The sequence below is a fragment of the Cydia amplana genome, chromosome 1 (genome assembly GCF_948474715.1).
Source record: "Cydia amplana chromosome 1, ilCydAmpl1.1, whole genome shotgun sequence".
In the NCBI taxonomy this organism is placed as follows: Eukaryota; Metazoa; Arthropoda; class Insecta; order Lepidoptera; family Tortricidae; genus Cydia; species Cydia amplana.
The window spans coordinates 28263470-28276728 of record NC_086069.1 but is presented as its reverse complement, the minus strand read 5'-3'; the positions used below and the strand labels follow the sequence as shown (position 1 = coordinate 28276728).

Here is a 13259-nt window from a genome sequence, read left to right as displayed (position 1 = left end):
CAAACCTTAACTAAACTAGTTTGTGTGTTCCATCGACCCTATGATTATGAACGCCTATATTTCAGTAAATAGAGCTACACACAGTTACTAACCTCCATATAAAACTAGTACATAATTATATTCAGTTAGAATACGATAGAGTGTAGAAAATGGAAATATTCACAACGAATAAGTCGTAAAACCAATAAAACAGGGCACCATCACCAGCGACAGGTGTAAGTGGTCAACACTACCTTGATTACTTCACTTAACTGGAGAATGTGATCCTACCCTAAAAACCTACCTTAGACTAGATATAAGTATCTAAATATGGGTCATGCACAGATAATGTGACTGTAGTTTTACAGAAAACGACCTCACTAGTGTTATGACGTTCTGAAGAACACTCTCCTCTTTTTTTACAACATTCTGGCAACCTAGCTCACGGTTCGCCTGATGATAAGCGGAAACCGCAGCTTATAGACGCTTGCGACTCCAGCGGAAGCAACCTTTTAGTATGCAAGGACTCAATTTCTAACTGAGAATATTTTTCATGCAAAATGGACAACGTTTTTGACAACATCACAACACTAGACAAATCTTATTTTAAATACAAATAAGCTTCAGTCACTTTTAGCAGAACTACAGCTATGTATACAGTTATAGGCTAATTTTACTGGTTTATATGTATGTTACATCGTCATAACACCATATTACAGGGTTCTGTTAATTATCAAATTACTATCAGTCTTCACTTAACCACTTTGTTTCATAAAATACATGAATTTAAATCACTTGACATCACAAACAAAACTTTTCCTTAAATATTACTGAAAGTGTCTCATGTTTTATTGGTTTCAGATCTGTGACAAACAAGCATGAGTGAATATACAGACAAATATCATTTACCAACTAATTAATAAGAAATAACCATTTTAATACTTTAAGACATAAATAATAACACATTTAAACAATTCAACTTGTTTTCTTTGACTTAAAATCTCTTACTACTATTTTGACTACGCTAATAGTATAACCGAGTCCGTTATGTTACAAGTTATGTTTTATCCTATACTGACATGTAAAGGCGGTAGGCAGACAAATCTTACAACTACGGACTCAGAAACAGAGCAAGAGCATACACCAGAGGTTCTCCCCGTGCAACCTCCATGCCGGCTGCAGTGAGATTGCATTAAGGAAGATCATTTACCGCTCCTAACAGCTGAGAGAAACGACTAACGTACAAAGTAAAATGACATACTTTGTCACTTCTTAATATACACATTATTGTATACTTATAGAATATAGACCGCTTCATCGCAAGCTGTAGTTACGATTCATGTCAATATCGGACATAATTTAACAACTAAGTGCTCATGTCACGCACGCTTTGCAACCCGGCAGGGTAAAGATCTTATAAAAATTAAGGCATTTACAAACTTCGGCGCGTATTCACTTAACTAATTATCACTTACACAAAAAATTTGAAGTACAAGATCTAGGACGCCGCCGGGTTGCTCGCATGCGTACGAGCGAAACATTCGTTACACACTCACACAAACACGGCTCACTACCAATATGGTGGCACAATTTACAGAACTTAATAATGAACGAGTGATCAGTCTTAAAAAAAAATACGACCCTGGAGGATCTCGACACGACGCGGATCCACTCTGTTGCTGAGTCGAACTAAAATAACATACATTCTAATAACTTACAAGGGAAAGCGTTAACCTAAAGCACTGTACGTTACGTGTTTAACAAAATGTCAGCACACTGAAGCAAACGATAATAGTCTATGGTCATTACCTAACGCGAGCTCACCGGGCCCGCACTCTACGGCCTAATAAGAGTACAAATAGTAACAGAACATATACACTAATGTTATTTATTTAATACATGATTAGATCATCTATTGTTGGGGTGCTTATCGCCAATTCCGGTTAGATTTTTTAACACGAGCGAGACTTCCGAGCCCAATATTCTGTGCCAAGTTATCTATTCAGCTATAGAAATCGACCTTTGCTATAGAAATCGACCTTTTGTCTAAACTTCCATTTATTGACTACCTATAATTCAGCTAAAAACATAACAATGGCCGTGAAGGAAACAGCACAAATGTTTAAATTGGTTTCCTTGAAATGCCACTTTCCGAGCATTAGCGGCCAGCAGTCGCTGGCATGGCTGCCATCATTGAAACAGGTCAGTTTACTTTACAACGGTGCCCATGATTATTTTAATTGGATTTACCGAATTATGCTAATCATTTTAATACAATACATAATAACTCATTCTCCAATCTATGTTTTACATATAGATTGATCCTTAGATAAGTGTGAAACTACATGGAATGCTCTAATTTCGGATACTAACAATACTATCTATATTTTATTTATTGACAACTGTCATTTAGTAAATAATGGCTATAATGTCAAGGGCGAACCGAGCACTGGGAGATTGTAAAAAGCATAGAAAATGAGACACTGGATATACAATTTTGGCTAAGTAGATTACTATTTTCAATATACACAATACATATTCATAATTTAGAAGTCAATCATAATCACGTCACATCAGATTTAAGGAAACATGTATTATATAAAACATATCTTAGAATATTATATGATGAATTGATATTGATAATACTATATTAGTACAAAATGCGGCAATAAGACGCCGCTCCTAGCTACACAGAGAGTCAAATGTGATACATTACATAGTAGGTTATCTTATATTGCTAAAAATGCTTGTAAAATATTAAGAATGCAAAATATTGCTGTATCATTTCGAACAACCTCTCAGTAACACCATCAATCATCGATTACTCAGCGTTATTGCTTTCTTGGTGGTAGTTTTCTATCGAACCAAACTCTTCAGGTAGTCATTTTAAAATTATCACAAAGCCTATACTACATCACCCACCCGTTACCTATCTCACCTCACTAGAACCGTCGCGGCGGTCATCCTCCCAATACCTTAACCGAATCAGTCAATCCCTCGATCTTTCGTCATCAATTAGATTAAGCCGGAGTAACAAAATAACATTAAATTTAGCATTAAAATAATTACATTTGAGACTAAACTAAGCACAGCGCCCACGTTCGCTCCCGGCCCGACTCCGACGCGTAAAAAAACAAGACGCAGACTTATCGATTCGTCACTTTGGAAAAGACAACTAAACAACTAATACTTTAAAACTACATTCGAGGAGGGTCACGGACGCTCAAAGAGCAAAAGCGAAAATACTCGCCCTCGGCCGCGCTCAGCGCGATCACGAGTGCTTCACCACGATGACTCCGGGCCGGGGCGGCGCCACCGCCACCTGCTGCACCGCCACCGCCGGCTTCTTGGTGAGCGCCAGCGGCGCGTCGCCCGCGTCGCCGAACAGGTGGTCGCCCTCGAGGTGGCGGATGGCCTCCACGATGGTCTCGAGGTTCTGGCGCGACGTGCTGGGCAGGTAGAGGCGCGCCGCCTCGGGCGCGGCGTCGGGCAGCACCTCCACCTCCACGCGCGGCTCCGCCTTGATGGCCGCCTCCAGCAGCGGCGCGGCCGGCTCGGGCGGCGGCGCGGGCGCGGGCGCCGCCTCCGCCTCCGCGGCCTCGCGCTTGCAGGCGGCGGGCTCGGCGGGCTCCCGGCCCGGCTCGGGGTAGAGCCGCGCCTCGACGGCGTGCAGCCGCTCCTCGAGCAGGCGCCGCAGCCGCCGCTCGCGCTCCAGCTGCACGCGCAGCTCGGCGCCCTCGGCGTCCTTCTTGCCGCCGAGGCCGACGCCGGCGCCCGGCTCGGGCGACCGCGAGTTGGAGACGGCGTCGTCGGTGGAGTCGGGGATGATCGTGGTGGGCGCCGTGTGGGAGATTATCTCGCTTTTTCTCTTCTTGAGAGGGATCTCGCCCCCCTCGTGCTGGTTCAGTAGTCGCTTCAGCTGGCAGTTTTGTGACAGGAGTCGGGTCTTCTCCTGTTCCAGCGAGTAGATGTACTCTGCGGTTTGTTGTAAAATGGCGGCCTGCAAAATACAAAAAACATTTCACTCCTAATGATCCATAATTTTGACAAAAAGACCCTTTAAAAAATTTAACTTGACAGTTGACACTTCTAATAGAATACATACTATTATGTAAGTAGACCATACCTTGCTGAGTTTTTCTCCTTCATGCCTCGGCAGGAGGGTCCGCAGAGCCTGAAAGCCTGCGTTGATGCTCTGCATGCGTCTGCGTTCATTGCTGTTTGCAATCTCCCGTCGGATGCGTTTTTCCGCCTCCATCGTCCTACCACCTGACACTGAATGTTTTTCACTCCTGTAATCAAATTTTGTTTATAATTAGTATAATTACTAATAGTCAATATATTTGACACCTATAATCTGTAGAATAAACATACCTATTGGCTATAATCTTTCCAACTGAAAGAAAAGAATACTTGTATCTCTCAAACCAGAGAGCCTACCGTGAAACACGAAAATTTTAAGTTTCATTATCTGCCTCTGGCGCTCGAATATGGAAGAGTAATAATGAGGCAGCTAACGAAATACCCATTTTCGTGTTTGGCGGTAGACCCTCAGAGAACAATTCAGCAGCTTTTTAAGTTCAAGGGAAACCACCCCTTAAAAACAACCTTAACTCTAATTTTGTACTTGTACTTGTGAAATACATTACCACAAATTATTTAAATAAAATAAGAGTAGTTGAAGGGTCTAATTTATAAGATTGCGTGTGCATTGAGCTTAAATATATTATTGAGTGTCCCTAATTAGGATTATCGTTTGAAGTGCAGCTGATTAAGCTTTAGCAGTAATAAAACAAAATTCAATTTAAAACAATACTACAGGTACGAGTTCAAGTCCTGACCTGGATATCTTAAAATATATGCAAATACTACTTCTATTTTTGAAATATTTTTTCAGCTGTTGAATGGGATGATAAGATTCTTAGCGATTTTGCTTTGCCGAATATAGACAATTCTTTAGTTTGTATTTGCTTAGTTTTTTGACTTTTTTGATAACCAATAAGGAATATTCTATTGTAATGTAAGTAATGTTATAGGTACTATGTTGTCAACCTGTATAAGTACCTGTGTTGATCTTGGCATTCATGGCCACATGATAGTCTGGGTCTATAAGTATTTACTGACTTTAGAAGTTTCTTGCATTTCTTAGGCTTTTTATAAAATTATTTTGTCTGTTTTTACCAATTGTGGCACCCATTGTATTTCTTATTACATTGAATTACTGTCAAAACATTATTTTGGGCTAAACATTAAAAAAATTGTCAGAAAAATCATAAATAATGTATTAAAATTGTTTATTTGTTAAGAATTACTTATACATTTGTAAGTCTTAACTTGTCCGATCCCGCGACCCGAAAACTAATTTTGTCGTTGTCTCCCAGTATGGCTCACATTTGAGCTGTGGGAGTTGAAATTTTGAATATGGTGGGAAATCTGGAAAATTTATTTACGGCTCCTATTCGAGCCCTTGGGAGCTGACAGGTTAAGTAGAGTATTTTATTAAATATAAAAACATGTAATGTATAACAAATTTAGCGCCTATTTGCAAACATTTAGGTGATAACTTTTAGCAGGTTTATAAACTATATCCAAATTAATTTCAACATTCTCAATTCTCAACAAATATGGACCACATTCTTATGAAACTTCAAATGTATCTCATAGATAGATTAAATAAAAAAGTAATAAAAAAGGTAATAGACAGTTTTCAATTGGATTTAGGATAGTACAGAAGAGTTAAAACTGAATATCACCAAGTGGTACAACCTACAACCTAAATTTAATGCTAAGATTATATCATGTTGGCCAGTTTATCAACAACACCACTAGAATGTGGATAACATTTTTTTAAACAATAATTTTGGAGCATCTTTACATTTCATACAAAAACATGAATGACTTTACGCTTAATCGTACATGTGTTTCATAGTACGTTGTTAGTGCAGTAGTTAGGTAGGGGCACATACTACGCCTATTTTACCAACCTAACATGGCGGCCCAACAGCTGACTACAACCGGCACGGCACGGGCGGGAGGCGTCATATGGTCACTAACTTACTATACGACACTTGAAAATGTTTTTTTGGGTCAAGTCAAAGTATAATATAGCAAAATGTATACTTTACTACTCATTATATGCTTATTTAAACAACAATTCGGCGACCACGCCGGGCTTCCATACCTGGCAAAAGCGTGATTCGATGCCTCCTCTTCGTACAAGTTATAGTCTTCTACTTCTAGCAAGCAGACATCATTACCGTGTAATGACATCACTTTAGTTCGCTAGACTAATGTTTTAAGAATTCGTCATGAACACTGCACTTGGTAATTGAAGAAAGTCGAAATAATTTTACAGAGGGTCCACAATGGCGGGAAATGACAATGAGCTTGGTCAGGTGACGCTACACAAATATTTCACGGCACCATTTGAAACACTCCACAAATCACAGGTTACAGCACTTCTAGCACTAGAACAGATCTAAATAAGTCGGTTTTTTGAAAGTATAAAGTAACTACTTTTTAAAAACAGTAATTATCGGAGAATCAAGGGCAACGCGACATCGATGCACACGCCATTTGTAATTTTAGTAGAATGTTGCCAGCTTAAAAATTGACGTATAAAGATGAGTAAAAAAAAAATAAGCATGGTTAATTTTATTAACATATATTTATTGTTAAAATATTGTTATATGTTATAAGAATCCTTTTTAAATATGTGATTTATTAGAGTAATATTTTCAAATTCTGTTTGTTGCGTCCAACACAAAGAGTAGTATAATGTCGCAAGACTCGTTCGGGATCAACACCAAATCAACACTCGGAAAGAGAAGAGTCGTGGAATGTATGGGGCCCAATACATTCCACGACTCTTCTTTTTCCGAACAGACTCTACCTTGTGCTAAGTGAGAAGTATAGTATAGATGGTCAAGCAGAGCTTGTCAGTAGAAAAAGACGGCAAATTTGAAAAATGTAGGTTCGAAGGGATATCGTCCCATAGAAAATTTGAATTTCGCGCCTTTGTCTACTGACAAGATTTGCTTGACCGTCTATATATTTTTTTATTTTTGCAATAAATAAGTGGTATCCAGACGGGACTGATCAAATCAGTTGATTCGATCAGAAATGAAATTGGCGTCAATCTCCAATTTTAGATTTATGGTGGTCTTAGAGCCCTCTAAATTGAAAAAATGACCCAGAGGCCAGAGCGAAAATACTGTCCTCACAAATTGGTATTCTTGCGTCTGCACCTCATTTTATCGGTAATATCGGTCATTATCGGCAGTTGAATTCGGCGAAACAAATTGGTATTTGCGTCAGCACCTCCTGATTTGATCGGGCAATTGAATCAGATTGGCAAAAAATTGACTAATTTGGCTTAAAGATTATTACAAGCTTTGTTTAGCTTCTTCAAATACTTGAAAATTGCAGTAAATTTAATGACCAAAAGTCTATTTTTACATGTGTTGCTTAAATTTCTATGAACTATTTGTAATTTCAATTAATTTAAATAATCTTAATAATTAAATAATGCTTCAAATACAGAAATTAAGTTAAAATTAGCATTAGTATTGTAATAATTTCAAATACTTGGCGCCATCAGGTCCAGAGAGAATATAGAGTTTTTATGAATATAGAGTTTGTTCATTTGTCTATAGGTAAAAAACTTGCTGTTGGTAGCCTTGAAGCGTCTTGGTGAAAGCAACCAATCAAAAATTAGTTTCAATTTTGAATTTGCTGGAGGTGGGGATTTCGTCCTGCCGCCATATTGTGTCGGGCTGTCTGTGAGTGCTTTATGTTAACAAATTTCTGAAATTGTGGTGTAAATTCCTTGTTAATAAAATAAAGATTGAAATTCCAGGTGGTAAGTTCTATTTGAATTCTAGTCTTTGTCATGGTTTTAGTTATAGTGTTAAAATATTCTAACGTTTCTGCAAAATGCCGGCTGTGTAAATTAATTTTGAGTTCGGTAAAAGTACATTTGAATTTTCTGTTTCATCCTGTCCCCTAGACTGCATTTTGTCACGCGATCTGTATTGATCTTAAACTGTGAGGTTTTCATTAAATGAAATAACTTATAAACATATTGTTATCATCTCGACTAGTAATTCAAATCGAGGACAAAAGAAATGAGAACTGTGGTGACGGCAGATTTAACCGTTGATTAAAAACTGCTCACTAACCGCACTAAGGTAAAGTAATATTGATAAATACTATTTGTTTCTAAATTGTTATTGTACTTGTTGGTAATATCTTGAATGATGTTAAGTTTCTGGGAAATCCGTTCTTTGTCGCACGATGAATCACCCTACGAGTTATTAGGGCGACATGCAAGTTAGTGAAACAAGGGTGTTGTATTGTATGCATTCATGCCATGAGTAATCCTTATTTGCTTTCCATGGCGTATTTGCCTTAAAATACGCAATAAGCCCCAACAAATAACATAAATAGTCATTTTAGAAAAGGGGATTTGTATACTTATAACTAACTTGAAACATTTTCAAGGCTTCGTTCTCGCGGAGAATGTATTCCAATAGAAAGCAATGTCCTGCTGTAGGTGTTCCAAATTTACTAATGAAAGTACGTACAAAACAATTTAGTACTTTCTGCTGATAAGGGCAACAATACTAGGAAAGCTAGATTAGAACGATTGTTTATAATCAAGTTTCTCAGAGTATACGTTAATGCAGACGTATGTACATATTCAGGGTAGGGAGGTATCTTTATTCTCGCAGATTTATTACCTACATCGTTGAATTACAAATAAAATTTAAACATGTGGTGCCGTAGCGGCGCCGTTAACATGCTATAGGGGCAGGGATTAGGATGTACGCAGGATTTTATTCTACTAAAGCACATGCGGTAAGGTACAAAAGTCGTTTTAACTATATCGACATCTACTTGTGCAAGAACTAAAGGACTGGACTGGACGATTGTTTTTTCTGATCAGAGGGCCTACCGCGAACTGTTTTTTCGCCTAGTACCCATAATACCTACAGTCAGTAGCAATTATATTCGTAATTTAGTCCTGGATATTTAACAGTGTAGTTTATCTCGCTCGCTGGCCATCAGGATTAAAATTCACTTCAGGTAAGTTCGTTTAATCCTATCATTAAGCTCTTATTCTCTTAACAATAAAGTCGCGTCAATATCATTTTGAACACCTCGCCCGCATAGCAACTACTGCTGCTGACTAAACAAGGTTTGCTTAGTTTGGGGCAAGGTCAGGTCGATCTGTGTAGGATTGTCCCAAAATATGTATTTATTTCTTTCTTTCGTTCGTTCGTGTGTTTGCCTCTTCCGCTCGAGTATGCAAGAGTGATAAAGATGTAGATAACGAAATTTAGATTTTCGCTGTAGTCCCTATGTACCCATGTAGATGGAAGCAAATTGTATTATAGTACTCTTGCACTAACTGTTCGTAGAAATGTATGACTAATACCGCAATACCTTGTAGCTTGATTTATCAAAAGACCTATTGAATCATCCATTGTGATCCAATAACGATTTTATTGCTGCCTGCCCCTACGTACGACGTTAGGTGCTGTAAATTGGAGGGCGACAGAAAAATACTTACACTTTCTTACTGTTAAAAGAAACTTAAGGCTTCGTTACACAGGCGCGTTTTCCGGGCGCGGCGTGAGCATTTTATATGTAAAAGCGGCGCGCCCCGCTCACGCCGCGCCCCGCTCACGCCGCGCCCGGAAAACGTGCCTGTGTGACGAAGCCTTTAACAGATATCACGTCTATATCTCTTAGTTTTAGGAAAGCTATTGATCCTCTCTATAAGTAGCTGCATAATATATCATGTAGGCAGAGTTAGCTGCTAAAATATCTACTATACTTGCTCCTCAATCCTCAACTCCTAACCTTCCAATCCAGCCCCTGCTGTAACTAGACCTTTTTAGGACTTGTCTGGTTTCGTTCGACGTCTTCCTTCACCGAATGGAACTGGTTTTTAGTGTCCGGCCGAAACCGGATTTTTTGCCGAAACCGAAACCCAAGGTTCTGTTTTGTTTTGCACTAGTTTCGGCCGAAACTGGACCTTCAGCTAAAACATTCGGTCATTCGGTCAAACACTAGTATCATCTGCGATATGAACTTACTAACGCTCTCGTAAATGGGCGTTTTTTTTTGTTGTCCCCTACACTTTTTCCAAATTTTTGATTTTTTATGTCATTTCTACTCAGAATCACGAGCTCTTTCTATCCTAATAGGAGAAAAAAAGTGTCCTAAGGTTTTTATTTCCATTACGTCACCATTTTTCATAGACTTTGTATGGCGGTCGCGGAATGGAAAGATCGAAAAATGTATGGAAATTTTGGGACACTTTTTTTCTCCTATTAGGATAGAAAAAGCTCGTGATTCTAAGTAGAAATAACATAAAAAATCCCAAATTTAAAAAAAAAGTGTAGGGGACAATAAAAAAAAGCGGCCAAGTGCGAGTCGGACTCGCCCATGAAGGGTTCCGTATTTAGGCAATTTATGACGTATAAAAAAAAAACTACTTACTAGATCTCGTTCAAACCAATTTTCGGTGGAAGTTTACATGGTAATGTACATCATATATTTTTTTTAGTTTTATCATTCTGTTATTTTAGAAGTTACGGGGGGAGGACACACATTTTACCACTTTGGAAGTGTCTCTCGCGCAAACTATTCAGTTTAGAAAAAAATGATATTAGAAACCTCAATATCATTTTTGAAGACCTATCCATAGATACCCCACACGTATGGGTTTGATGAAAAAAAAATTTTTGAGTTTCAGTTCGAAGTATGGGGAACCCCAAAAATTTATTGTTTTTTTTCTATTTTTGTGTGAAAATCTTAATGCGGTTCACAGAATACATCTACTTACCAAGTTTCAACAGTATAGTTCTTATAGTTTCGGAGAAAAGTGGCTGTGACATACGGACGGACAGACAGACGGACAGACAGACAGACATGACGAATCTATAAGGGTTCCGTTTTTTGCCATTTGGCTACGGAACCCTAAAAGACGCCCAAATATCTGGACACCAGGTTTATCGAAGTTTAATTAAAAGCGGTGTGCTTTTTTAAAGTGTTTGTAGCTTATTGTACTATACCTTCTTCAAGCAGTTCAACCTTCTCTGACTAAATTACTACGCAAGTACGGTCGAAAGTATTAATTTATGACCCATTTCGTACCTTGTCACAGTGACAATCAATATTAAAGTCGCTAGAGACCTCATACTTTTGTCACTATGACAAGGTACAAAATGGGGTTATAAATTAAAACTTTCGACTGTACCTAAGTAGGTCCTCATCTAGTACAAAACATAGTACTCAAATTATTAAGGTAATGAATAGTTAGTACTGTTAGTAGCACAGGCAAACAGAGTTATCAACGCTGTCACGGGCTAGAAAATGTAGGTAGGTATATGTGTAAATGCACTGTTAAACCCGCATAGGCAAAACGGTCATATTGAATAGGTCCAATTTTCCACCGATCCTTGAGTCATGAGAAAACTGTATTGAGTTCCTTCTTGGTTCTTGAGCAACATTCTGCTCTGGACATGTCACCGCAATCCCGGCTTGTCCACCCACTAGTAAAGCAAATATTAACTGACTGCATTATCTAACTAAGCAAGATATGAGTTGGTACAATAGGTACAGTCTGTCCGCTTTTCTAAGATCAAGTGCGTCATAGTAAAGCTATGGCGAACTTGATCTTAGAAATCGGACTATGTAATTTTAGTAAGGTTGTCAACCCTAGTAACTGGGGTAGTTAAACCTACAATCTCTGGGAGACCGATGCGCGTTTTCCCAGAGATAAAACCTAAGATAAGCTAGATCGATTTTTCGCCCCCGAAAACCCCCATATAGCAAATTTCATTGAAATCGTTAGAGCCGTTTCCGAGATCCCCGAAATATATATATGGACATATAAATATATAAATAAATAATTAAATATGCAAAAATTGCTCGTTTAAAGGTATTAGATAGATAGATAGATTTATATGTGTTTAAACATGTGTCGTTTCCCCATGCCGGGTGCAGTGTTACTTGCGGTTTCATTCCGCAACTGGACACTATCGATTTTCCATTTACATTACCCAGTCAGTACTGGCATGTCCAACTGTACTCTGTATGTACCTAGGTACCTAGGCGTTTGCTCAGCCGGCTAATCAAGCTAACCTATGTAGTTACCTGTAGTGATACCTAAGTCTAGACTGTCTAGAGTCCTCTGCTTTAATACTCGACGCAGTTTATCAGACTCTTTTGTCGAAGCACGACACTCTTTCTCCTTATTGCAATGGATTAAGCCTGATTAAGGTGAAGAAATGTATACATATTTATGAACTCGACTGTACATAAAGTAATCTTCGTGGGTGTGAAATAGCGATCGCGAGGTACATAACCTAGGTAGGTAGGGTAGGGTTAGGGTAGGTATGCCTCGTATGAATTAAATTTACCTTTATTGTATTGCTTACTACTCGAGCGCTGGTTGCCTAGCGGTAAGAGCGTGCGACTTTCAATCCGGAGGTCGCGGGTTCAAACCCCGGAACCAGTTTTTCGGAATTTATGTACGAAATATCATTTGATATTTACCAGTCGCTTTTTGGTGAAAAAAAACATCTTGAGGAAACCGGACTAATCCTAATTAGGCCTAGTTTCGTAGTTTCCCCTCTGGGTTGGAAGGTCAGATGGTAGTCGCTTTCGTAAAAACTATACGATACGACTTCACAGAAAAAATACCAATGAGTTAATTCTAAAATAGAACCTATATATGCTCATTTTCGCCCGACAAACAAGTACATACACGGTGTCTCTTAAATTTATACAGCACGTTCCTCCTCACCGGTTAACCTTGAACACCAGCGGGAGTCAAGGTCACCTCAGTCGCTACGGCGGATCTTATTTAAATCGGCCCCGGCTAAGTGCCTCCCATTGTAGCACCAACGACAATAAGTTCAGGTTGACTGCTTCGAAAAAACTAACGTAGTAGTGGGGCACAAATCGGGTCAATCACCTCGACGCGTGGACCAATTTCGAATTTCGAACTTGGCTCGGACGTAGACGTGCCAGTAACGTCGGATTGTTATGAATACGCTATTATAATCATAATAATTATAGTCTTAGATACTTGGAGTGCCTACTAGTGTATTAATACGCTGCGTCGGGTATTATACGCCGTTGATCGTGCGTTTAGAAGTTTTTTTTATGAGTCTTTCAACTAAGTTTGGGCAGGGATATGTACTTGCTTGATTTTACACGGTCGTTGGGAAGCGAAGTAGCGAAATGGGCAATCAGATTAAACC

General features: G+C 38.9%; 1 protein-coding gene across 1 annotated transcript; it reads right to left on the bottom strand.

Moving 5' to 3' along the window:
• Positions 1-2010: 2010 nt before the first annotated feature.
• On the bottom strand, positions 2011-6560 carry LOC134651999 (transcription factor AP-4). The gene is made up of 3 exons (XM_063507156.1): positions 6161-6560; positions 4106-4271; positions 2011-3979 (listed from the first exon to the last, which is right to left on the bottom strand). The coding sequence occupies exons 1-3, from the start codon at positions 6247-6249 to the stop codon at positions 3251-3253; spliced, it is 984 nt and encodes a 327-aa protein (XP_063363226.1). The 5' UTR covers positions 6250-6560; the 3' UTR covers positions 2011-3250.
• Between the last annotated feature and the right edge of the window lie 6699 nt (positions 6561-13259).

Bases quoted from the DNA above. Each gene is read 5' to 3' on its own strand.
- LOC134651999 (XM_063507156.1), bottom strand. From the start codon at position 6,249: ATGTCATTACACGGTAATGATGTCTGCTTGCTAGAAGTAGAAGACTAT. The intron at 4,272-6,160 runs GTATGGAAGCCC...ATTTGATTACAG, and splicing joins TCGAATCACGCTTTTGCCAG to GAGTGAAAAACATTCAGTGT. The intron at 3,980-4,105 runs GTATGGTCTACT...TGTATTTTGCAG, and splicing joins AAGGAGAAAAACTCAGCAAG to GCCGCCATTTTACAACAAAC.